This window comes from Calypte anna, chromosome 1, assembly GCF_003957555.1.
Source record: "Calypte anna isolate BGI_N300 chromosome 1, bCalAnn1_v1.p, whole genome shotgun sequence".
In the NCBI taxonomy this organism is placed as follows: domain Eukaryota; kingdom Metazoa; phylum Chordata; class Aves; order Apodiformes; family Trochilidae; genus Calypte; species Calypte anna.
The window spans coordinates 87,978,413-88,005,563 of record NC_044244.1 but is presented as its reverse complement, the minus strand read 5'-3'; the positions used below and the strand labels follow the sequence as shown (position 1 = coordinate 88,005,563).

The window sequence follows — 27,151 nt, the reverse complement described above, 5'->3', positions numbered from 1 at the left end:
ACAGAACGGGGGGGCGGGAGAGGGGGGCTTGTTCTGGGCTCTTCGGAAATGGGAGGTGGCTAAGGCGGGCAGGGGTAGGAGCGATGGGAGGGCGGCGGGGCAGAGGCGGCGGCGCCTGAGCGCGGGGTGCGCGGCGGGAGAGGGGGTGATAGAGCCACGGGGGCCCTGCTCCCCGCCGCACCCCCCCTCGGAGCCGTTGCCCCCGCTGCCGACCGGTTATTCCGGAGACGCGAGAGGAAACGAGGGAGCGCGGAAAAGGAGGAGGGAGAAAAAGGAAAAAAAAAAAAAAAAAAAAAAAGGGTGGTGGTGGGGGAGCGTTTAAATCCCTTCCCCCAGCTCCTCGCCGCCTCCATTCCTCCCTTCATTCGACCTCCCCTCCGGAGCCGCCGGTGAGTCCCTCGCCCGCTCACAGCCGCTCCCGCCTAGCTTGTCATTTTCACCCACTCGCTGCATTCTTCCGCGGGTGTGTTTTGTTATTTTTTTTTTTTCCCTCCGGTCCGTGTGTCGGGAAGAGGGGGTGGGGGGAGATAAGTTTGGGGCGAGAGGGAGACGCGGGAGGGTGTGCAGTTAACCCCCGCGGCGCTGGGGAAGGGCCCCCGGCGCTTCCTCTGCGCGGGTGCGGTGAAGGACCAGAGGGGTGCGGGTCGCGGAGCATCGGCTTAGCGGAGAGGGTGTCGGTCCCGCTTTCCTCAGCGGCGGGTCCCGGTCACGGCTGGTAGCGCTCGTAAATCGCCGGGAGCCGCTATCCACCCGGGGCTTGTTTGCTTTGGACGGCGGCGCAACGCCTTCCCTCCGGAAAGGGGAACGGGGGGGCGGGCGGGCGGGCAGGGGGCTCAGCGCCCGCCGTGGGGGTCCCGGGGCGGGGACACCCACCGCTGCGCGCCCTGCCTGACGTCATCGCCCGCGGAGCCCCCCTTCCCTGCAGCAGAAAGTTCAGAGGGGGCAGGGGGATGAGGGGTACGGGGGGGGCCGGGGCGAGGCGGGACTTGGGAGTTTGCGGTCCGGCGCGGTACGGGGGGTAAAGGCACAGCGATGCTGGAGGGGGATCAGCCCGCACCCTGCCTGCTGGTCCCCACAGCCGCTTCTGAGCGGTCCCCTCCTGCCGGGGAGCCCGGTATTGTCCCCGCTTTCCCAGGTACGGCAGTGGAGCAGGCAGGATTGTTCGGAAATTCTGTTTCCCTTGGCCGCTGCTAAGTGTGTTTGCTCTCCGTTTCTGTGGCAGAAATGGGTGGGATTCTGCCCCTCCCGATGCCACCCTTGGCCTGGGAATCCGCTCTTCTCTCCCTTGAAATGCCAGGGCGCTACGCGGGAGGCGGGTAGCGGGCAAGCCCTGCGAGGTCGGGCGGCGTCGGGTTGGTGTTTGGTCTCCCTTTGAGCCGACTGAGATCCCTCGGTGTGCCAGGCTGATTGTGCATTTGGTATTGAGGTGGTTTTCTGTTTTGGTTTTTGGGTTTTTTTGTTTTCTTGTTTTTTTGTTTTTGTTTTTTTTTTTTTGTGAAGTGGCGTACAGATATTTCTCGTGCTGTCCTCCTGGCTTTGCCACCGAGCTGGTGGTGGTTCCGCCCGCTGGCTCCTGCAGGCTGCTGGCCTGTGGCTGCCTCCTTGGCTGTTGTTGCCCAGCGAATTGCCGGCTGTATTTTGCCGAGTGGCCGCTGTGCTGTTGAAGTGGCAGCCATTTGGTCACCGTGGCATTACTTTACACACCACCTTTCCTTGCCGTTGAGTTCTGCCTCCCTTGGTAGCTATTGTACGTTCCTGAAGTTGGTTTCGAGATGGGCAGCATCTTGCTTTGCGTTTGGCTCAGTGCTGTGGCTGCCTCGACTTCAGGGGTGAGTTACTTAGTTGCCAGGGTGGCTACTGTAAGAACGTCTACAGCTTTTGTCTGCAGGGTCTGTTTTGCAGCACTGTGCTTCTTGAGAAGCAGCATGTCCTTACGAATCAGCCACTCAGATCTCTTTTTGTTATTTCTGGTTGTATTGGGTGGCTTGCTCAGGAACCACTGTGCTTTCCATCACTGCAAGTGAGGAGAAGTAGTGGCCCGTTATCTTCAGGTGTATTGTTGGAGAGCAGAGGAGAAGGAATTGGAAATGCCATTCATTTTGCATCCACTGGAATGGTGGAGCATGGTTACACACCCTGCAAGTGTGTCTGTGCCTAAAGCTCCAGAGTTTTCAGCCCTGACTTCCCACCAGAATCAGCATGTTGGTGTCAGCACATCAGCCTAATCCATGGCTGGTTGCCTCAGTTTTGTAACCCAAATCCCACAGCTGTTTGAGTTGAAAGTTGGACCCTCCTTGTTCCTAAGCCTGAGGGTATTGTGCATCATGGCTGTGCTGCACATGTATCCCTGAGGGGTTGAAGTGCCAAGAGCATCATCCATGGATGGGTCACTTGTAAATGGTCAAATTGTTGGAATGAATTTACCCTTATTTCCCACGTTTCTTGGCCAAATAATTATTTTTACATTTGTTATTAGTGACTGCACAGCCAATTGGTTGTCTATTTCCCCAGCTTACTGGGAATGATCTGATCTTTCAAACCAGACTTTTCCAATTGTGGAAAATTATAGAGCTTTTTAAGTATGATCATTAAGAAGTGAATGGACAGTACCATAGGTCTTGCTGGAAATGACAAAAACACTGCAAACATTTTAAAATTAAATGTGCAGTGCATCCTAATGAAGAAGATTAACAGGTTTAACCTGCTGTGATGACCTGCCTTTACCTCTCTTCATATGCATTTACCTCCTTCCCCAGATTTTATACCTCTTGAACATCTGAAATGTTTTGGCATTGTCACTTCTAGGTTTGTTTGCACAAAGAATTGCAGTAAGGTTTCTTGTGGGAAGACATATTCCAAAATAATAATGGGCATGCAAGGACCTATGATTCTATAGCACAGTGGGATAGAATCATAGAACTATAGAATTATAGAATGGCTAGGGTTTGAAAGGACCTTAAAGATGATCTAGTGTGAATCCCCCTGCCATGGGCAGGGACATTTACCATTAGATCAGGTTGCTCAAGGCCCATCCAACCTGGCCTTGAACACATCAAGGGAGGGGGCAGCCACAACTTCCCTGGACAACCTGTGCTGGTGTCTCACCACCCTCACAGTAAAGAATTCCCTCCTAATATCTAATCTAAATCTCCTCTCTTCAAGTTTTAAATCATTGCCCCTTGTCCTCTTGCTACACGCCCTTTTAAAATGTTCCTCCTCAGATTTCTTGTAGACTCCCTTCAGGTAGAAGGCCTATGTGACTATAAGGTCACCTTGGATCCTCCTCTTCTCCAGACTGAACAACCCCAACTTTCTCAGCCTGGCTTCATAGGGGAGGTGCTTCACCCCTCTTATAACTTCTGTGGCTGTTGTCTGGTTATGCTCAAGGAGCTCTGTGTTGTTCTTGCATTGTGGACTCCAGAACTGGACACAGCACTTCAGGTGGGGTCTCACAAGGGCAGAGCAGAGGCGGAGAATCACCTCCCTTGACCTACAGGCTACGCTTCTTTTGATGCAGCCCAGGACACCATTGGCTTTCTGAGCTGCAAGCACATGTTGATGGCTCATGTGAAGCTTCTGGCCCACCATCACCCCCAAATTCTTCTCTCCTCAAGGCTGTCCTCAATTCTTTCTCCTCCCAACCTGTATCATGCATGGGATTGCCTAGACCCAGGTGCAGGACCTTGCACTTGGCCTTGTTGAACTTCGTGAAGTTTGCACAGGCCCACTTGTTGAGCCTGTCAGCGTCCCTCTGGATGGCATCCCTTCTCTTCAGCATGTTGACTTCACCACGCAGTTTGGTGGTGTCAGCAAACTTGCTGAGGGTGCGCTAGATTCCACTGCCCATGTTGCCAACAAAGATTTTAAATAGCATCGTCTTAAGTAGCAGGGTTTCATCTTCCCAAAGTTCAGCCTCTGTCACTCCTTGTATACCTTCCTTAATCCTCCTGGAGCTCCCTTGTCTTCATCAGCATTTTCTTGGCGGGTGGAGGTGGAGTCAAGGGGAGCAGTCACGATGGAATACAGAGCTGTATATAGGGAAGGATTATTTATTTACCAGATCTGCAGTGTGATACCCTTGCAAATGCAGTCTCTGGAATTGGTCTGAGCCCCTCCTTAAATAAGATAAGTAAGATAAACTTGAATGCTTACCCAGTATCATGTTTTTCCTCTTTGGGAGTCTGCCTTTTCTTCTGAGAACCTCGTTTCTTCCTCTGTCAGGCGTTTATCTTCACCAGTTCTGTTTTTCCTTTCTTCCATTCTGTTTTGGACAAATAAAGTACTTTATTGCCTCTAGTGGATTTTCAGATCTCTTTCGTCCTCCATTAGGGGATGCTTTGGAAGTATGAGGTATATTTCCTGCATGTATCACTTCATTTCTTCCACTTGTACTTCTTGACGATTATCCCCAGTCAAGTACAGAGTAGTAATGCTTTGGTCTTAAAGGCCAAAGGAGAAGGCAACACAAGTTCTGAGTGTGTTTAAAAGTGGCGGCATCTCTGAAAAATTCATGCTCTTAAACAAGTGAGCTACACCTAAGGTATGTATTCTCTGCAGAGTTAATTCATCTGATCACTGCTCCTTTCTGGTCACAGCAGATGGTTTAACATGAACTTGAAATGTTCTGTCTCAGTGCCTTGGCTGAGTTACTCAAGCTGCAACAGTGCCATAGACACCTGTTGCCAGGTACCTGTCCCGTTGCTGGTTTTATCATGCTTAACTGAACACTGGAGAAACATTTTGTCCTTCTAGTCATGTGGTGGGCAGCTGTGGACTCACAGCCCATGTTCTCAGTGAGTGACATCTGCAGCATGATGAGATGGAGGGGGATGTTCCAGCTCTGGTGGTTTGAGCTTCACTTCTCTACCATAGCCTGGTTGGTCTTTGAGCATTTGTGGGTGAATAAGGATTTGTCATATGTTAAAACACAAGTCAGCTTTGTGGGGAAGCATTGCCTTGCTTCAAGACCTGATAGTGTTCCTGCTGAAATCACTGACAGTCTGTTTTCTGTGTTTGTTGTGGCAGCAAACACTGATTTGTTATCATGTCCTGTAAAAATATCAGTGTGTGATTGATAGTTGTGGCAGTATTTTCATCTACAAATCAGAGGGTAACTGCAGTATCTTCTCTGAGCAATTTTAGCCAGTGATGGTGTGTCTGGATTTTGCTGAAGAAGGGTAGCTGGTTGCTTTCAATCTTCCTTCATGTCTCCCGCCCTAGTGACATTATTCATCATAGATCAGTTTAGCTGTAAATTTTTGGCCTTGTAATTCTCTGCCTTACATGGCACTTTGGTGATACCCTGTTTCTTCTACAAGGTCTCCCTGTGTTGTAGATCACTTACTGGAAGATTGCATTTGAGCAACCTTTATCTCTTTGGACAGTGGATTGGGCATACTATGTGTATATATGTATTTATATTTGTGTATATATATCACTATATAGAGCAGTCTGTATAATACATATAATACATAATGTTATATCTTCGTTTTTGTATTAATACATAGCATAGCATATTAGATATAAATTATATCTATAGCATAGCATTTTGGGCATACTACTACTTTTCATTTAGGCAGTTCAATACATGGAAGTGATTTTTCTCAGAATTACTCAGTTTGCTAGACATATGAAAAAGGTCCACCAGCTATAAAAGGTGTCTTATCCAGTCATGATTATCCATCAACCTTTCATCATGTGTTGTTAGATTATTGCTTCAAAGTACATTTTCACTGAGTACTGGACCCCATCACCTTTTGGCCAACCTCTCTGTGACTGTTAGTGAATTTAGCATTGAAAAACCTGTTCTGATCAACTGGCTGGTTCTCTCCCCTGCACAGCACATGGCAGGGAATGCCACTGGTGGTCTTTACAGAAAATATTAAAAGTAGTTATTTTATAATAGTAATAATGAAAACAAACAACTTAAAAGATTTGTCATATGTTAGGTCCCCATGCAAGTTTTTGAAGGGATTGATTTCTCCCAATTTTCAGAGTTTGTACTATTTCTGTGTGCAATTTGTCAAGCTTCAGCTCCTATTTGTTGGACCAGGGGTCTTTGTCTTGTAGATTAAAGAGCATTCTGCTGTCAGAAATCTTCTTCCTTTGTAGTACTCATAGACTATGGTCAAGTCACCTTTTAACCTTTTATTTGGTAAGCTTGACATACTGACCTTCTTCAGGCCCTTACTGTAAGGGAGGTGAGTTATCAGACTTCCTTGTTCTAACCTGGAAGTTTTCAGCTTGTCAGCATCCTTTCTGGAGTTCACAGGTAAAAACTGAACATAGTACTCTCACTAAGGTCTCACCAATCCAGTATAAAGTCAAGTAAAATTAATCTTTTTGTTCCTGCTCCTGAAGAATATTCCTCTCTTTATGCACTGATGGATGTAGGTCATTCAGGAATAGTCCCATTATAAGTCTCGCTCTGGGAGCTCATGTTCAGTTTGCTATCAGCTAATAATTACAAGGCCTTTTCATAGCTTCTGTGTATCCTTGCATCTTAATCCTTGACAGCATTCTACATTCTTCTGTTCTTGGATGTAAAATAATTATAATGTTTGTGTTTCTGTGTTGCAACAGTAGTGCCACCTAGTCTGTGCCAGAATTCCCATTGCATCATTTACCATCTCACCTGCCTCAGCACCACCTCCAAACTCTACCCATGTTTCTGCAAACTTTGTTCAGCCACTGCCTTCCCCAGCTGACAACGAATTCCATGATGGGCCACCACTGGCTCTTAACAGTGAGCTTAGGGGGACTTGCTTTTTGACACGGAGTCCTTATGTGAGGCCTTTTTTCTGGGACAGTTCGTGTTTGTGTCACAGCTGTGCACCATGCTCCAGCCCACAGGCTGTCATGCACTTCTTTACAGAGATTGACCAACGTATTAAAAATACCTTGGGCAGTGATCTCAGTAGCCATCATGCCTTTCCTTCTGTCAGTCCAGTCTGAGCCCAGTTTGGGATCAGCCTCTGGTGCCCAGGTGAGAAGCAGAGGTTCCTGTCTGTGGTCGATAAGGCAGATTATTTATCTGTAGGTGGCAGCACTTGGACATTAATTGCTTTCTTTGAATTTGGCTTCAGAAAGAATTTTAGAGTTATTTTAATTGTATGTTGTGTTGTTACCAGGAAGACCTTGATGTATCCATAAACATAATGTTTTCGGATTTCATAAAACTGTAAGAACTAGAACCATACTTCACCATAACCTTGGTGAAATGTGCAGGACAAAACCTCTCCTTCTTCCCAAGAGTAGTTTAGTATCAGCACAGGTTCCCAGGGAGGCTGGGAATACTTTGCCCTCTGAGGTGTTCATGGCAGCCTCATCTAGCTTTGCAGATTACTTAAAAAAGGAGTCTGAGTGGAGACCTCCAGCAGTCTCTCCCCATGTTAATCTTCCCAGGCACACCAAAGGGTTTCCCTTCCCTCTGCCTCAGAGGTGAGGGCAGGATCATCCCACTTGGACATTGCTGTAGACCAAGGAAAAACTGTAGGATCCCAAGCAAGGGAGTGACTCAAAGCTTATCAGTGTCTCAGATCTGCTGTATGATTGTTCCTGTGTCCATTTTGCTGGCTCTGGTTCACTCCTTTCCTTCTGGGTCTGTATGTCCATCCTGTTCAGATGCTTGCTCTTTGCACACGTGGCTCTTCATGTTCATGTTGACTTCTCTGTCAGTTGTGAATCACTAGAAACAGAGAATCAAAATGGTGTCCTTAGGTCACTGGCTACAAAGTCCCTTTGGGCACCATGTCACCTACTTTCTTTTGAGTGAATTCTATCTGAGTAATAATGATTTTATTTTACCCCTATTATGCCTCAGAGGTTCTCCAAATGGCCAGGAGTCATTTCCATCTTAAAATTGTTGCTGGCCTTTTTTAACTAACCTTCTCCTTTAGCTTAAATACCCTTCTGACTCCTTCATGTTTATTTTCTTGTGTTTTATAGATAATAATTACATCACATCAGCTTTTATTTTGTGAGGTTGCAGAAGTAAAGTCTTCATAGGTCTAGTACATAACAGAGGGTCTTTTGTGTCCCATACCATTCTGGAAACCTCTATCTGCTCCTTCTTCAGTGCCCTTTCATCTTTCCTGATATTTTGTATCTGAAGCATTACGTAGCCTATCAGAAGATGTCTGATAAGTGCAGTATCCAGCGGCATTAATACTTGTTCTCATTGCTTGGTAATACCTGGCCTGATGCCTTCAAAATAACAGTGGTATCCATAGCTGACCTGTGATTAAGTCCATCTCCTCAGCAGCCCTCTCTCCTAATGATCAGAAATTCTTACAACAGATGTCCTTGTCACTTTTCTTTGATCACTCAACAGTTTGTATTATTGAACTTGCTAGAAACATGCCAATGACCCTATTAGGTCCATCTAGCCCAGAGTCTGCCATTGTAGCAGTGGTGACTAACAAATCCCTAGGAAAGAGGGTGAGTTAAGGCAACTTTATGTACTGTTTTACTCTGAGACTTCTACAGCTTCCATCTGTTTTCAGTGGAGGGACTGCCATAGCTGGGTGTGGTTTCTAGGTATTCAGAAATCACCAGTTATTCTCTCTTGTGTGAAACTCTCCAGTCTCCCGACAAATTCATGCAGACTTCTAGCACCCATTGTGTCCTTTGATGGGAAATTCTGCAGCCACCTGCTTAAAGGAGAAGTCTTTCTTTGTGTTGGTTTAGAGCTTGTTTCTTTGTGGTGTTATTTGATGATCCTCACTCCTTGTACTGAAAAAGACTGAAAAATTATTTCCTCTATTTTTCATAGATGGTTTTACAGTCCCTGGTTGTATCCTCACTTTATAATCCCTTCTCTCGACAGAAATGTCTAACTCAGTCATGCCCCATCATTGCCCTTCCTAGTTCCTGTTGATAGGGCAGAACTGCACACACATTTCAAGTTGTGGGAAAGCCATGGGGTTGTGCAAGGGCGTAATGATGTTCTTTGTTTTGTTTTCAGTTCCTTTCTCAGGAATTTCTAGCATGTGGTTCATTTTCTTGATGGCTGTTGAATGCAAAGGTGCCATTTTCATGGATCTGCCTCTTGTATTCCAAGGGTATCACTCTTGAGTTGCACTGCTCAGCTCAGAGTCCATCATTGTAAATGTGGAGATGGAGTTGCTTTTTCTCTGCATACATTGCTTTATGTTGATCTACACTGAAGTTCAGGTTTCATTTAATTTCTCAGTCATTCTTGGAAAATTCTTCTAGCATTATTCCCAGTTAGTTCTCACCCTTCCTATTACCCCCATTGATTTACTCTTGGCAGCCACATCTGCTTCCCTTAGCCCTTTTTCTATATTCATCCTGGTTTTGCTTCTTTAGTGGTTTATTCTCTTGAGTTCTCTCTTAAACCATGATCATCTGTGTTACTGTCACTGTCTCCCAACTTAATGCCATTAGGAGGCAGGACATTGATCTTTGAAAGAATGTAGTAGGCTTTCTTCAACCTAGCCTCATACTTTTCAGCACTTCATTAAAATCCTTTTGCAGAGTTTGATCCTTATATCTACTGAGCTTCTCTCTCATTCCACTCTATACTCAGACTAGTTTGCCAGGGACTGAGGGCTCTGAGCAATTTGAACCCCTGTCTAGACCTCCATTTGTTAGCTTCACAACAATACAGATGTTGGTAGAAAGCAGTGACCGTGCTTGCTCTTTATCAGTCTGTTATTAAGGGGAAGGATGGTGGTGGAGTGGCCACCCTGACTTTGGATTCAGCTTCTGGTTTTCTGTATTTTTATGTATGTCCAGCTGCTGCAAAGTTACCAGCAAAGTTCCCCAGTAAAGACTTGAAGCAGAAGTAAAAAATCATGATGGTTTCACAGGTGGATCCGTGTACCAACAGTGAGGAGCTGTGGTACGTGGAGTGATGGTCACAAGTTGCAGCAAGGAAATTACAATTGGTAATGGGTGCTTCCACACTGGAGTGGGTGTCCTGGGTCAGCTGGGGAAGCTTCGCTCTTTGACATGTTCAGGACTTGCCTGCACAAGGCCCTGAGCAGCCCCATCCAGATTTGGGGTTAGCATAGCTGTGAGCAGGAGTTTGGAGCGGAGACTTGCAGGTGTCTCTTCAGCTGACATCTTCCTTTGAGTCTCTGGGAACTAGACTGTGATGTCTTTGAGTATTTTACTTTGCCTTCCTTTGTAAAAGGGACATCTCTGTATAAGAAGGGGAGTGTTAAGTGTTATGGTAGGCCCTTAACCCCTAACAGCTCCACACGTGGGGTATGCTCAGGCATTGCAAATGCAGAAGATGCCTCACTTTTTAAGTAGTGAGTGTGGAGAGTGTCATGTGTCCTTCCTCTGCATCATGCATCCTTGGGCCTCCATCCCACTCTCTGAGGGAATAGCCCAATATGTTGTGTTTTGTGATTTTCCACTGGGCTCTGTCAGCCTGTGTCTCCAAGAGATCCAGGGGCCCCTTCCTCTGAGGAGACTGAATGATTCTCCTGAGATTTTTAAGTAAATCTGTTACTTACAGTCATCTTAGTGTGCCCTCAGGAGTTGTTTTATGATTAACATAACCTTCCTTAGTACATCTTAACCTTCATTTAGTGAATCAAACTTTATTTTCAGTTGCCTTGCAAAAATTAGTATCTTCTATGCTGTCCATTAAGCTATTGTTAAATGCATGAATGTTTTTGTTATTTGTTACCTTGCTTTAGCTCTAATTGTTTTTATTTCACTCTGCTCGTCAGAATTTTATTTGCTCAGATAGGTTTTTCATTGAATGGATATTCCAGAATTACACCTTTCAAACCAACATAACATTCTTACTCCTCATTGTTGTGCAGAATTCAGAAAACAAAACATTAGTATAGACTTATTGAAAAGTAAACTGGCTTTATGTCCTAAGACTGTCAGCACCATGCAAGTTTATTTTAGGTACTCTTAATTGGCATCTTTTCCTGAAGTGTGAGAATTTTCATTTGTATTTTTTATTTTACCGGGGAGGAGGAGCACAAGTTAATTTGTCAAGAGGTACTGTTGGCAGATAAATCGACAAGTACACATAAGAAAAGGATGAAAGCTATTTGGTCAGGTTGAGTCCCTGTTTTGAGTAGGAGATGCTAATTTAGGCATAGAATCACAGAACGGTTTGGTTAGAGGGGAACTTTAAAGATCATCCAGCCCATCTGCCATCTGTAGCTCTTCTCTTGTCCACTAATGTGGTCACTCCACTGTAGAAGGCCACTTGATTAGTCCTTGATGAAGCCATGTTGGCTGTCTCTAATCACTTCCCTGTCTTCCAAATGTTTTGACCTGCCTTCCAGGAGGACCTATTCCATGATCTTAGCAGGCATTGAAGTGGGGCTGTCTCATCAGTGATTCGTAGGGTCCTCCTTATAGCAGAGATGGGCGAAATATACTCTTCAGCCACTGAGGACTCTACCCAGCTGCCATGAATTTTCAGGAACGATGGAGAGTGGTTTGGCAGCTACATCAACTGATTACCTCAAGACCCTCGGTGGCATCTCATCAATGCACCCTGGGCTTGTGCAAGTTTAGGTTCCTCAGGTGATCTCAGACTTTGTCTTCTCTTATGATGCGACCGTGACCCTGATCTTGTATAACTAGATAGATCAAGAGAGTTCATTCAGCTTGGGTATTAAAATGTGTGTAACTTGTCCTTCAGGACAGAATGAAGTTTCTGGAAGCATACGTTTGTATTTATTGATTAAATTTATTTTAAAACGTTTCATAGTGACCCGTTTTATGCAATATTTTGAAGATAGAAGAATCCAATGAAATTTCAGTACATTGCCAGTGTAAAATAAATTTGTCATTAGATAGTGGCAAAAATTGACAGCTGTTACTGTTTTTATGCTGAAACATTATACATATTTTATAAGTTGATTTCTGAGTAATAGCAGTGTAATGAAGTGCTCCCAAGCCTTCCTAGCAGGGCAGGTCTTGGTCCTTCCTGGCCTTGTCTAATGACTGCTGGTGGTTCAATGCTTCTGTCATACGAGTATTGTTGGGAGGCTGCAGAGAACAGGGAGGACTGTGCTCTGATGTGGGGTTGTGTTTGTGCAATGGGGCAGAAGTGGCCTGCAGAAGCAAGGCAAATAGGTGGAGAGAGCTTTAGCTAAAGCTCACAGTCTTCAGCTTGGTCTCATGAGTATTTCAGTCCCTTAAGGTCCTCCATCTCCATGTTGGCATTATATTCACTAGGCAGGCAAGAGTTTTAACTGGAGAAGGATTATGTGACCTGGTCTACAGTCCTATTAATCCACTTTCCAGCCTGAGTTCACAGCCCCTGCATCCACCCAGTGTTGCAATTATTTTGTAGGAGAAAGCAAAATGCCTGTGTTTCAAAAACTACCTTTCATTTGGTAACAGGACCAGTGCTGTTAAGCATCTTCATTGGCCACATGGATGATGGGGTTGAGTGTGCATCCTCAGCAAGTTTGACAACACAGAATTGTGTGCTAAGGTGAACATGCTAGAGGGAAGGGGATGCCATCCACAGGGACCTCGACAGGCTCCAGAAGTGGGCCCATGCAGACCATATGAAGTTTGACTGGGCCAAGTGCAAGGTCCTGCACTTGGGTTAGGACAATACCAAGTGTAGGTACAGGCTGGGTGGAGAATGGGTTGTGAACAGCCCTGACCCTGAGGAGAGAAGGACTTGGGGGTGTTGGTTGATGAGAAGCTCAACTTGAGCCAGCGACGTGTGCTTTCAGCCCAGAAATCCAACTGTATCTTGGGATGCGTCAAAAGAATCATGGCCAGCAGGTCAAGGGAGTGATTCTCCCCCTGTACTCTGCTCTTGTGAGGTCCCATCTGGAGTGCTGTGTCCAGTTCTGGAGCCCCAAACACAGGAAGAGCATGGAGCTGTTGGAGTGAGTCCAGAGAAGGGCCACAAAGATGATTGAAGTGCTGAAGCATCTCCCCTGTGAATCCAGGCTGAGGAAGTTGGGGTTGTTCAGCCAGGAGAAGAGGAGGCTCCAAGGTGACCTTACAGTGGCTTTCCAATACCTGAAAGGGCCTACAGGAAAGCTGGGGTAGGGCTTTTTGCATAGGTATGTAGTGAGAGGACAAGGGACAATGATTTAAAACTTGAAGAAGGGAGATTTAGATTAGATATTAGGAAGAAATTCTTTACTATGAGGGTGGTGAGACACTGAGAAGATGTGGCTGCCTCCTCCCTGGCAGTATTCAAGGCCAGGTTGGATGGGGCTCCAAGCAACTTGATCTAGTGGGAGGTGTCCCTGCCTGTGGCAGGAAAGTTGGATCTAGATGATCTTTAAGGTCCCTTCCAACCCAAACCATTCTGTGACTTTATGAAGCTGTTGGAGTGAGTCCAAATGAGGTCTGGGAAAATGATCAGAGGAGTGGAGCAGTTCCCCTATGAAGCCAGGCTGAGAAAATTGGGGTTTTTCAGCCTGGAGAAGAGGAGGCTCCAGGGAATTCTTACAGTGGCTTCCCAGTACCTGAAGGAGGCCTACAAGAGGGACTTTTTACAAGGCATGGATTGATGGGACAAAGGGTAATGGCTTTAAACTGGAAGAAGGTAGATGTGGATTAAATATGAGGAAGAAATTCTTTACTGTGAGGGTGGTTGAATAGGTTTCCCAGGAAAATTGTGGATGCCCACTCCCTGGAAGTGTTGAAGATTGGGTTGGACGGAGCTTGGAGCACCCTGGTATACTGGGAGGTGTCCCTGCCCATGCAGGGGGGTGGGAACTACATGATCTTTAGAATCTCTTCCAATCAAAACCATTCTATGATTTCTTAACAAAATTTACTGAGTAAAAAAAAAAATTTGTAACTCATGGGTATAATCACACTCAAGGTAATGAAATTAACCACAAGCATTTGCTCACTGCCATCTTGGTAGTCAGACATTTCGACATTGTAATCTTTTTGATGACACAATTGTTTTCACTTTTACAGTAATGTCATACTCAGAAGACTGACAGTAAGACTGACATGCAATCTGAACCCTGACCTGTTCATTTATTGCTGTCTAACACTGAGCACAGCACGTTCCCTTGTCCTTCCTTCCTTCCCTTCACCATACCCTTATAGAAAGAAGGAATTCAAACGTGAAGTTAGGTTATTAGCCATTGGGAAATGTTGTGCTTCAGATTGTCTGATTGCAGTATTTTGTATGAAACTTTGTATTTTCAAGGTACTACACAGTTTGTTAAGCCAGATTACATTTCTGGGAATTTCCCTTCCATTTTATAAAATGAGGGAAATGGACACAGGAAGACAGGAATTAAAAATGCCTGGGAATGTAATTCACTGATACGTATATATTTATGTATATGCATGTGCATATGCACCAACTTCTGACTTCCCACCTATGGTGTGTGTCCCCTGCTCGTACCTCTCCAGTGGTCACTCCTTTCTGGGGGATTCTGACCTGTCAAGAGGGACCAGTCAGTGAACATCCCATCTTACTTCCAGGACTCTTTGCAGCATCTGCAGTGTGTTAGAAAGCAGCTGTGTAAATTTTGCCACCCTGTTTCCTCCCTCCAACATGAACCTGTCCCTTTGCAGAAAGGGAAAGGGAAAAAACAAGATGGGAAGACAACTAACAAACTGCAGAGAAGCAGACTTACATCTCATCTTCTGACTGCTGAGTCCCTGCCTTTACAAGCCAAATGCCTTTGATTCCACACAGGATTTTGTATATAGTTCCTACATTTTAAAGAATTACTTGAGGGGTAATTATTGTGTGCTTTCAAAAGTACCCAACTGAAGAAAACAAGAGATTTGAATTTCAGAACATTTGTACTTAGACTAAAGCAGGAGCACTGGTCCACAGCACTGGCTGTTCATTATCATGGTGTTTTTTTGTATGGTCTTTGGCCTGGACCAAGCAGCACTCACACAGATGATGCCTGACAGTGGTTTAGGAGTTAGCATAGGACCATGCTGAGTCCCAGTGACCAGAGTAGATGTGCCCATCCCTTTTTCCAGGGTAGAAGGAGTATGGCACGTGAGTGCAAGCCGTGTAATGCCAGTCACCTCCCAGAACCACAGAACAGGTGCTGCCCTATTTTGTTGAAAAGTACTGATGATGTCAAATTGCCCCTTGCAGAATCTGTGGTCCTGATGGGTGGCAGAGTTTTTTTATTAGTTTCTTCTTTGAGACTGAGTAATCTGTCCATGGACCTTGACATCTGTGCAGTCAGTGCCTCCAAAATGGCAAATGGTCTACCTAGGCAGATTCTCAATGGAGAAGAGAGGCTACATCAGTGCTATTCTCCTCCCCTCATCACTGGCTAGCTCAGTGGGGGCTCCTGTGTCACATATCATAATCACATTCTGCCTGCTGTACCTCTCCTCCTGTTCAGACCCTTTATCTACCTGAGGTTACTGGAACACTGCAGTCAGAAGATCAGGAGTAGTAGGTAATAAAATGAGGTAGATGTGTTTGTTTGTTTTTGCCAAGAGAGGAGTGATAATGAAAGAAAGGGCAGAGATCATGGTGACTGATGACAACTGAGTAGCAGCAGGTAATCTTGGTGAGGATTGCATCAGGTCTTAAATGTCTGCTAGCTGAAGAAACATTGCTGAAGTAATGGTGGTGTTAGCTCTGTGAGCTTTAGGCTCCTCCTCCTGCTGTTGTTGGCCCCAGGAAGGGCTAGCTTGACCTCAGCTGGCATTTAAGACTGGAGCCCTGGACTTGGGATGCCCATCCCAGAGCTTTTGCTGCTGCAGAGCACCTGCTGAAGTAACAAAACCCTTCAGCCCTTAGTGGACTTGGGGGAACTTCCCAGACTTCCCTGTCTTACTGGAAATCGCCTCCCTACTCTTGGGACATGTGTTGGGATATCTCTTGTGTGTGGCCCCAGGCATGTGCAAAAGTTCTGGGGCATGTGCCTTATGAGCAGTGTTGTCTCAGACTCTCAAACTAATGTGTGAATGCTATCCTGACCTAAGAACAAATACTCCCCTAAATTTTTAAGGGAGATAGAAGGTGTAAATCTTGACTGTGTCCCATTAAAAATGGACTTGATTCTAGTTTTGTTACCTGTTAACAGTTGCTCCACACTAAAGCCTGGGATAGAGTTGATCTGTTTTTCAGTAGAAGAGGAACTCCTTGCTGGCTGGGCAGCACAGTCTGCTTTTGGCAAGGAGAATTACTTGGAGCTGGGGAGGAAGAAGCACGGGATCCATTTTGAATCCCACACTGGGATGTCTGTTGAGTACATGTTGCTCGTGGGAAACTGCAACAGGGCTTACACAAGAATATGGAGAGATTTGGGCAGTAAGCCAAGCCAAGCTGGCTGGTATGAAACAAAAAAAATGTCAACTCACAATGCCTCATAACTCAGTCAAACCTGTAAAAGGCTTTGCAGGGCCAGGAAAAGGTTATCTCTTGGACAGCAGCTATACCAAATGTTTCATTTCCTTTCCAAAACCACAGAGCTCTAAGAACTCTTCAGAGACATTCACAGGGATCTTTGATGATGGGAAGGGTTAGGTATAACTGTTAATTGTCAAGGCTCATGTTGCAAGCTTTTATTTCACAGATGTTAAAATTAGAAGGCAATGTTGTGTCATCTAGCCACTGACCTAACAGTTGTGGTACTGAGCCTAATAATGTGTGTCGGTCCTGTTAAATGTTTCAGAAAAGCTTTTAAGTGTTAGAAACTTCTGCCCCCATGGTTGATTGTGTCTACTGAAACATACCTGTTTGGTACTGCACATTTAGTGGCTGACATAAAAACCAAGTTGGTATGTCTTTAAAAGGGGACATTTCAGCATGTGGTTGACTGCATACTATTTCTCTGACTTGCTTCCCTGGAAAGAAGACCATAGTGTCATTACAGGGTTACTGGAAAGCTGAAGTGAGACCTGTGCACTGGGTTATGATGTTCAGTTTTTTGGTGTGGGAGATGTGGGTGACATCCCCATTGACTGTAAAGAGCAGTGACATACTGGTAACGCACTGTTGCTGCATTGTCTTCAGAGCTGAGCTAATACTTGAAGACTGTCAACATGTCTTGTGTTGAATTAAATTAGGATCACCTTACAATGTTTTATGTAAGAAATGTTAATTCTACATGCTTATATAGGATAGCATTGGTGTAACTGGATGAATTAGCAACCAAAGACTGCTAATTCATAACCAAAGTATGAGAGCAATGCAAGTCAGCTGGTAGGGGCTGGAGGTTGTTCTGTCTCTATTAGGTCTCCATTAGTTGTAAACCATCGTGAGCTATTTTTCTATTAAAGTAGAGGTCTCAGATAATGAATTGTTCTATGTGGGAATTGATGCTGGATGAGTCCCCTGTGGCTTTCATGATGAGGGTCAAATAAAATATTAATGAAATTAAAATCAAATCCCCTGCTTTTCCAAGTACCTTCCAGATGGGTTTCTCAAAGCACTGGTCAGGGATGATGTGGAGCCCCATGAGAGGCAGGCCGGTGTCGTTATTCCCTTTTCGCAGTCAGGGAGATGGAGGAAGTGGAAAGCAGTGGCCTCAGGGCTGCACAGGAGGTCCAGGAATTCTCCTGTCTGGGGCCTTTGCTCTGAGCCCTGGTTTAGCTCCCTTTTCAGAGAAATGACAGTGCATCTAGACTGTTCCTGCACTGGTTGGCTGGAAGCCAAGTCTTCTTCCCTTTCTGATAGGGGATGTTTATTGTATTCTAGGTAAAGATCCTTGAGTCGGTAAATAATAAGGAAATGGTAATTTTATTGCATTTCTGTTGCTAATCACTCACTCTGCCCTCTCATCTCCTTGTCTTTCTTTCAGGATTCACTGGGATCTTGTTGCATTGCTGATGTAAGCTCTCCTTCCAGCAGGACAGCTCTTGCCCATCTCCATCTCCCCGGGAACAGCCAAAGGGGGGTGTGGAGTGATAAAAATTTATGTTTTCATCAAACCGGGCCAAGGAGAATGGGGGTCCCACACCCAAAAGAATGAAGACACGACAGAACAAGGACTCGGTATGTGAAATAGGAGTGGTGAAGTGGGACACTGTAGGCAAGATGGAACCATTGGTTGGGACTGAGGCTCACAGCAGTGCTGGTGGACATGAGTTTGGCATAGGGGAGTGTCGGGTTCAGAGGTTCTGGAGGGCTGGGGACAGGGCAGGAGTTGGAGGGAGGTGCAAAGCAAGACTGAAACAGTGATCCCTCTCTTAGATGTCAATGCGGAGTGGACGGAAGAAAGAGACTCCAGGGCCCCGCGAGGAGCTCAGGTCACGGGGTCGAGCTTCCCCCGGTGGTGTCAGCACTTCCAGCAGTGATGGCAAGGCTGAGAAATCCCGACAAGCAACGAAGGTAGGATAAACTAGCACACAAGTGTGTAGTGCTCGAGAGCTGCCCAGACTGGGTGGGGTCTGTTTAGGGATCCAGGGTTTGCAGACCAGAGTGGATCAACTGAGGAACCCATGCAGGGTTAGCTCTCTGGAATGGGCAGGATCCCTCTTTTGTCCCATCCTCAACATCTTGCCCTTCCCATAATCTCCCAAGAACTAGTCTCCTGTCTCATCAGTCCTTTTTAGTGCTAATTGCTGCCATATTCTGGCTCAGCCTTCCCCCTACCACTCACTGCCCACTGTCAGGCCTGGCCGGATGGGAAGTTTCCTTGTCACCCTCCCACCTCCCTGTTCTTCTGTCCCTTGCAGAAGGGCCGGGTGGAAGAATCCTGCACCCCCAAGGGCAGTAAGCAGGGCCGAACAGAAGAGATCTCAGAAAGCGAAGGGGAGGACACCAGCGCTCCCAAAAAACCCAAAACTGAGGTGAGTTCTCCCTGCTGTGTTTATTGGCATGCCCCAGTTCAGGGAAAAGGAGTCTCCTGTTCCCTACTAATGCCCACCCAGCTTGAGTTTCCTGCTGCTTGGTTAGCCCTGGCACCTCAGGCTTTGTACTGCAGCGCTTCCAACCTAATTGGCATCTGCCAGGCTACAGAAATGCCACCAGGAGTGACAATGAGCAGATGGAGGTGTTTCATCTCTTTTGTCCTGTCTGCAGGGGACTGCCATGCTCTCAGACCACATGCCCTGCCTTTGCTGGCTCAGTTGGGTTTGTTGGGATGGTTGGGTTAGACTCAGCCTCTTTTGCTCCCCCATAGCAGCGTGAAATGGAGGTGCTTAAGTCATGGTTGGTTCCATGTGGTGGCCTTACAAAACCTGCTCATGCATACACTCTGCATAATCAAAATGCCAGCATTGGTGGTGGCAGGAAAATTCAGGTCTTGTGTTTTTCAGCTCTCCATTAGCCTGTTCATTGAACTGTCCTAAAAGGCCTGCAAACATGAAGATATTGAGTCATTTTATGAGGTCATTGTAATTAAATGACTGTGGTTACACCTATGTAATTTCTCCACCTGGACGCTCTGTTCAGCTCATCAGTGACCTTTTTTCAATTTAACCTCTCTTTGAGTCCCGAGGCTCAAGAGTGGCACTTGTTAATTGTCCGTGTTAACTGCTTAATCACTGGTGCTTCATTGCATGACTCTGGGAGGTAAGGAGCTGGGGCAGCAAGAGAGAGATGGAGGAGGGGAGCAGGTTCTGAGGGAGAGTTCTGCAGGGACGAGCAATTCTGGGCCTGGGGGCTGTGCTGAGGATACTGTGGTACATGCTACTCTGTGCTACCTGGTGGTATCATACCTTGGCCAACATCCCATCACAGGTGATTGTGCTAGGACCTTTCGTAAGTATTCACTCTGCAACAGTTCCCTAGCCTGCCTTGCTGCCTCTGTACATGTGGGCCTAAGGGCAGTGGAGGGGTGGCAGGAGGACTGGTGTTATTTATATCTTGCCAGATGATGTCTCCTTCTGTCTGTGGGGTTTTCTAGTGCTGGGGCTGGCAGAGAAGGTCAGAAAGCAAGTTCTAGGAACTTGAAATGTGCCATGAATGGTCTAGGAGGCTGCATAATGCCTCTCTCCTCCTTCTTCCTACTTCAGGAGTTGCCCTGTCCTCCATCCCCATCCGATGTTGACAGCCTTGATGGCCACAGCTTCAATGATGAGATGAGCAGTGACCCACGGGATATTGACCAGGATAACAGGAGCACCTCTCCCAGTGTCTACAGCCCTGGAAGTGTGGAGAATGACTCTGACTCCTCCTCTGTGCTGTCCCAGGGGCCATCTCACTCCTACCACCACCCTCCGCTCTTCCCCCAGAGCCCGCCAGTAGCTCCCCCTCCTGACAGCCTGGCCCGTCCACCAGAGCCCAACTTTGGGCTCCCGGGTGAGGTGCACCCCCAGGGACCCCCTGCCAGTAGTTACCACTCCCAGCTGGAGGGCCAAGCCTCCCGCATTTTCCAGGCTCAAGCCCCGCAGACACCTGCTTCCTCCTCTTCCTCCTCTGCTGTTGCTGCCCCTTCTGCTCCCGCTTCCTCCTCCTCCTCTTCCTCCTCCTCCTCCTCTTCTTCCTCCTCTTCCACCCATGCTTCTCTTTACCCTACAGCCAATGTGGTCCAGGTTGGGGCCAAAACTGCTGGTGGAGTAGGGGGGCTCTCTGCACCAGGAGGTCGTGAGCAGACTCTCGGCGCCAAGCACAATCCACCACCCACCACCCCCATCTCGCTGGCGTCAGTGGTCGGGGGGCTCCCCGCTCAGAAGACGCCCCCGGCCAACCCTCCGGCTGCCCCCCCAGCTTCTGCCCCTACCTTCCCTCATGTCTCTGCCAATCTGCCTCCCCCGCCAGCTTTACGCCCCCTCAACAACACGGTGGCCGCCTCCAGCTCCCCGGGGATGGTGGGGCAGCCCCTAAGCAGCCACCTCCCCTCACCCCATGGCATGGGGCAGGACAAGGCCCCAGCCCTGGCCCCCTCCCGCTACCCTTATGCCCCGCCGCCCCTGCCGCCCTCCAGCTCCTCAGCCCAGTATCCCCAGCCCTCCCCAGCCCAGCCCCTGCCCAGTTACAGTGCCTCCTATGGCCACTCCTTCCCCCCGCCCGGCGGCCTCTCCGTCTCCAGCCAGCCCCCCAAGTACACCCAGCCCTCCCTACCCTCACAGCCTGTCTGGAGCCAGGGACCACCGCCCTACAGCCGCCCCCTGGGCAATGCCAGCTCCCACCCAGCCGCCCCCTTCCCTGGACAGTCCCCTCACCACCAGCAGCCACCCCAGCAGCATCACCACGGCCACGGGAGCAGTGGGGGGGGTCTCCCCAGCAGCCACCGCGCCCCCCCAGCCCCCTGGGAGTTACCCCCATGGCCTGGAGTCAAGCAGCCATCACCCTCCCCATGCCACCTACGGGCTGCGCCTCTATGCCCCTCACAGCCAGGCTGCTTACAGCCAGGCTCCTTCGGCCTCCACTGCCACTGCCGCCCCCTCTTCCTCTTCTTCTTCCTCTTCCTCCTCCTCTTCCTCCTCTTCCTCCTCTTCTTCCTCCTCTTCCTCCTCTTCCTCCTCATCTTCCTCTGTAGCCTCTTCGCAGGGAAGCTACCCCGGCATGTGTGCTCACCCCCCAGGGCAGAGTCCTGCCACCTACACCTTTCCTCCACCACCACCCCCCTCCCCTGCTCATGGGGCTGGCCCTCCAGTTACCTCCGCTGCCACCACCCTCTCCACAGTCATTGCCACCATGGCCTCCCCCTCTGCTGCCCCCTACAAGACTGTCTCACCCCCAGTACCCCCCTCAGCTGTGACTCCTTATGGGAAGCGAGCAGCCTCTCCCATCTCCACCTTCCAGCCCCCAGCCCCCTACAAGCCAGGCTCGCCCCCCTCTTCCTCGGCCGCCCCTTTCCGGGCAGCCACTCCTCCCAGCTACCGGGTGGCCTCCTCCCCTGTGGCAGGGGGCTACAAAGCCCCCTCGCCCGCCTCCTCTGCCCCGCCACCACTGCCAGGAAGCATGGCCGCTCCAGCCCCCCCCCCACTCCCCCTCAGTGCCACACAGATCAAGCAGGAGCCATCAGAGGAGTACGAGCCCCCCGAGAGTCCCGTGCCACCAACTCGCAGCCCCTCACCACCCCCCAAGGTGGTGGACGTGCCAAGCCATGCCAGCCAGTCGGCCAGGTGAGGGGCAGCACTGGGGGCCTGTCTCCAGTCTGGGAAGGGATGCATGGGTCAAAGGAGGGGGAGGGAAGTCGCTCAGAATGTGGGGTGCATCTGTGCCTTTTTGCCATTTCCATGATGCTCTTCCCCTTCCTGCAGCTCAGGCTTGGCTTTGCCTGCCCCTGTCCCCATCCCTGCCCTCCAGCCCCCTCCTGCACTGACAGGCTTCACTTCTTACCCCCCAGATTCAACAAACACCTGGACCGTGGCTTCAACTCCTGCTCCCGCACGGACCTGTACTTTGTACCCCTCGATGGTTCCAAGCTGGCCAAGAAAAGGGCAGACTTGGTGGAGAAAGTGCGGCGAGAGGCTGAGCAGAAGGCACGGGAAGAGAAGGAGCGGGAACGAGAACGGGAGCGAGAGAAGGAACGGGAGAGGGAGAAAGAGCGGGAGTTGGAGAGGAGTGTGGTATGTTTTTGGGAAGGTCCTACTGCCACTGTGCAGCCAGAGGGGTTACTGGAGAATGCCTTTGGCCATTCCTGATGGGGCCCTGACACTGGTCTCTCTGCTCTCTTGCAGAAGATGGCCCAGGAGGGCCGGCCGGTGGAGTGCTCATCCCTTGGGCCAGTTCCCCACCGCCCCTCCTTTGAGCAGGGCAGTGCCGTAGCAACTGTTCCCCCATACCTGGGGCCCGATACCCCAGCTCTGCGCACCCTCAGTGAATATGCACGGCCGCACGTCATGTCCCCCAGCAACCGCAACCACCCTTTCTATGTGCCGCTGGGCGCGGTCGACCCAGGCTTGCTGGGGTACAACGTGCCGGCCATCTACAGCAGCGATCCAGCAACACGGGAGCGAGAGCTGAGGGAGCGGGAAGCCCGTGAACGAGACCTGAGGGACCGTGACCTGCGTGAACGTCTCAAGCCCGGCTTTGAAGTCAAGCCGGCTGAGTTGGAGCAGCTCCATGCCGTGCCAGCCGCTGCCATGGATCCGTTCCCACGCCATGGCGGGCTGAGTCTGCAGACAGCCCCCGGCCTTCATCCCGCTTTTCCCTTCCACCCAGGGCTGGGTCACTTGGAGCGGGAGAGGCTGGCACTGGCAGCCGGCCCAACCCTTCGTCCCGACATGTCCTACGCCGAGCGCTTGGCAGCTGAGCGCCAGCACGCCGAGCGGGTAGCTGCTCTCAGCAATGACCCGCTGGCCCGCCTGCAGATGCTCAATGTGACACCTCATCACCATCAGCATTCCCACATCCACTCCCACCTCCATCTCCATCAGCAGGATGCCATACATGCAGGTAAGGACCCCATGGTGGTTGTGCCCCGCAAAAAGCTCTGCTTTCCCTTCTACTGTATCTGTCCTGGAACTCCCTCCCTCTGGCCCTGGGGAAGACCAAGAACTGTCGAGACTTGACTTTGAGGGCCCCAGATCCAGCTCTTCAGCCAGAGGAGGTCAAAGTCACAGTCATTCATCCTTGCCCTCTCTCCCATCCCAGCAAAGTCACTGATGCCTGCTGCAAGCATCAGAGTGTCTGTGAGTCTGCTGCTTAGTGGAGATCAGAGCTGTTTGCATTGTGTCCTTTAGTCCTGGATTTCTGGGGATACAGTATGGGCACTGGCGTCCTGCTGGATACCAGAGCAGTGGAACTGTGTACTGCATCCCTTATGCTGTGGTCTGCTGAGGGAGTGGGAGGCTTGCTAATGATGGTTTTGACAGCATCCTTAGGACTAACAAAATACTGGTTCTCTAGTTTGCTTCTAGGGTCTTGATGCAGATGGTGGGATGGGATGGGATGGGAGATACAATGGGCTAATTGTAAGGAACCAGCAGCTGCTGTCCTTCAGAGTAGAGTGGTGATCTCTTCCAGTTCCACATCCTACAGAAAAGCAAAGTAAAAGAAGTTCAGGAATAAAAAGAGAAGCAAAGCCCAAATTACAATATAAGAGGAAAAAGTACTGTGCCTGCTAGGGTACTGTGTGTGGTCAGTGGGATCTAGTGGCAGTCACAGACACACATGCAGTCTAAGCAACCACAGCTACTCAGAGATGGCATCAGAGAGAAATGGATGTCCATTCTCCCACACTCTAGCTGAGCACCTGCAGCCAGCATTCTGGCAGTGAGTTCAAAACCCTGGGAACAGTAGTTTCCATACCTTGCATTACAGTGTTAGATGGTGCTTGCAAACTGGAGAGCACTGAGCATCTGCATTGAATGAGACCTGGAAGTGGAAGCACCCCATATGAGCTGAGCATGCACTTGAGTGACAGCCAGGGTGGCAGATAGGCACAATACTGCATACAGGCCTGACTGCAGAGCATGTTCTTGCAGAATCAACTGTAAGGAGCAGTACTTGTCCCCAGGGAATGTGGACACAGAGCTATGCTAGACTGGTTTGGATTAAATTCAACACAGGCAAAAGTAATAGCACTCAGAAGGACATAGTACTGCATTATCTAGCCTTGAAATCATTCTATCCCTAATGCAAACAGCCCATCTTAACATCTATTTTGTTTTGCCTTGTGCCTTTCCCCATGTTACCTCTTACAAAGCATGGGATGGTTATCTTGTGGTATCTTTTCTTCCCAGCCTCAGCCTCTGTTCACCCTCTTATTGACCCACTCGCCTCGGGATCACACCTCACACGGATACCATACCCAGCTGGAACCATCCCCAACCCTCTCTTGCCTCACCCTCTACATGAGAATGAAGTGCTGCGCCACCAGCTTTTTGGTAAGGGTGCTCACAGGGACTGCTGATCTAGTCTGATGAGCATGAGGAGATGCAAGGGGCAGGGGCTCACAGGACCAAACTCAGGACTGCTAAATAGTTCTGGCATGGTGTAGGACCAGCCTACATACTGGGGGATGAGCAAGTCCTGCACATGGGCTGAGCAAGAAAATGCAGCAAGAAAGAGCCTTCTCTGAGCTGTGGGGCCGTGGCAGAGGATGGAGCTGTTGCATTAACTTGTTTTTTCTCTGTTTCATCTTTGTCTGCAGCTGCACCCTACAGGGACCTGCCGGGCTCTCTCTCCGCACCCATGTCAGCAGCACATCAGCTGCAGGCCATGCACGCGCAGTCAGCTGAGCTGCAGCGCCTGGCTCTGGAGCAGCAGCAGTGGCTTCATGCCCATCACCCACTGCACGGCGTGCCGCTTCCGACACAGGAGGATTACTACAGGTGTGTGGACCTCCTCCTCCTGCAGCACAGGGCAAACAGACCGGTTTCTCCTCAAAAACATAGCTTGGGCAGAGCTCTGGCCTGAAGGTCCCCCTTCCCTGGGGACAGGGAAGCATTACCCCTGAAGTGGGTGTCTCAGCCCACACCTGGGAGCAGGAATGCCTTGCCACTGGGGCACAGCTGTGGGTTGGCCACAGGGAGGTCATTCTTTGCAGTAGCAACGAATGACTGACACCCAGGGGTCCTTCTTGAGCGTCAAATTAGGCTACAACTAACCATTCATGCAAAGCAGGGCCTCCTCTAACTAGTTAATGCAATCTTTCCTAAAAAGCAAAAACATGTGCTACTCTATTCTTTTACCAAGGTCTTGTTATGTCTGTTACCTACATTCTTCATGCCCAAAGTCGCCAACTGCTTTTGCTTCAAGAGCAAAGCACTAGTGCATCTAGGCCAGCCTTCAAAACTTAAAACACTATCTTCTACAATTCTTGACAAGTGGATGTTTGGTGGATAGTCTCCTTTGGGGTCTTGGCTCCTTTCTGGGGCAGCAGGTAACTTGAATATTTCACACATGCTAATAGTGTCTAACATGCTAACAGAACAGTTAGAACTAACTGATACCCCTGCCAAAATACCAAACATTTGTGAGGATACTTTTGCCGAGAAAAGGGTTTCACAGGTGCATGGGGAAGCATGTTGGGAAGGAGAGAGTTGCAATGTACCTTTTTGATAGGATTTTGCAAAACGTTCCAGGCCAGCAGTGTCCTGCAAGACTGGACTAACAAAATGCAGTGGGAGATACTAAACTGCCTCTTTCATAATCACTTCTTCTTTATCCTAGTCACCTGAAGAAAGAAAGTGACAAACCCCTGTAAATGGACTCCTACTGTCAATGTGACATCATCATGTCTTACTCTCAAGAGGAGCAATCAGTCAACCAAATCCTGGGGAGGGGAAGCTGCAGAGTCACACATCCTGATCCCACCATGCAGTAAGAGTGCAAGAGAAGATGGATGAAAAGTACAGGATGGTATCCTGGGAGCAGAAGGTGGTAGAGAGAAATCGGGGAGGGACTGACGAACCACTAATGGACGTGAAACGATCGGTACGTGATTTCAGCAGAGCTCTGAAGAAAACAGAATCAGCATTGCACAGAGCTCAAAAAGACAAAGACTGACATGAATTAAGAGTGGCAGCAGCTCCATCCTTTTGTTTTGGGGAAACAGTTGCATTTAAAAAAAAAAGTGCAGAGCATTGCAGGACTTCATGCACACGATGGTGCTGCCTTTTGTGCTTCTGCAAGGAGGAGCCAAGAAGTAACTCAAAACCCAACAGAGCCTTTTTCCAATATGCCTCCTCACACCCCACCCCCTTTTAGGTGTAAGATACTGTTTAGTGATACAGAAAAGCAACATGGAACTTCTTCAGATTAGCCAGAGCAGCTTCCCATTCTCCAACATCCCTTCAGATGCAAGGAAAGCGTTATGGGACTTCTTCCAGTGCAGCTGCTCCTGCCTGCCTGCAGAGGGACCGGTACCAGCCATCGGGGTGCAAAGCACCCCAAGACTGTTTGCAAGATGGTGGCCACACTTTCCCAGGGCTGATGGGAAAGGACATGGCCATGAGGTGCAAAGCACCAAGAGGCTGTTTTCGAGACTGCAGTGACCACGGTGACCTCTTTGAGCCCAGTGGGGACAGCCAGCATGGTTGAAGAATACTGCATCCTGGGACTGTCTTAATAAGATGGCAGCTGCCCCTTTCCCCTCACTCATAATTGATGTACTTTAACTCATGCACATCCTATTAGACGTGGCAGTTTTATGTAGCAACTTGTGACTCCCTTGCCCCCCCTGCGTGCGTGTCTTATTTCACAGTTGTATCTCTCGATTGGTCCCCATATATATATTTACTTAACCATTAAAAGGAAAACCAACCAACAACCAAGCTATGGAAAAACACTCAAACCAAGTTTCCCCATGCACTCCCAAGCCCCAACATACAATAATTTATATATATAAATATATATGAAACTCTTAAAAAAGAACAACAACAA

The 27,151-nt window shown here is 48.6% G+C and overlaps 1 protein-coding gene across 1 annotated transcript; it reads left to right on the top strand.

The window, feature by feature from the left end:
• The first annotated feature begins 387 nt into the window (after positions 1-387).
• On the top strand, positions 388-27,151 carry ATN1 (atrophin 1). The gene is given in 11 exon segments (XM_030450545.1): positions 388-463; positions 17,730-17,923; positions 18,122-18,259; positions 18,607-18,720; positions 19,888-21,081; positions 21,083-21,942; positions 22,167-22,389; positions 22,501-23,218; positions 24,508-24,651; positions 24,918-25,098; positions 25,940-27,151. Coding segments are annotated over 10 exon segments (3,684 nt in total). The 5' UTR covers positions 388-463; positions 17,730-17,845; the 3' UTR covers positions 25,974-27,151.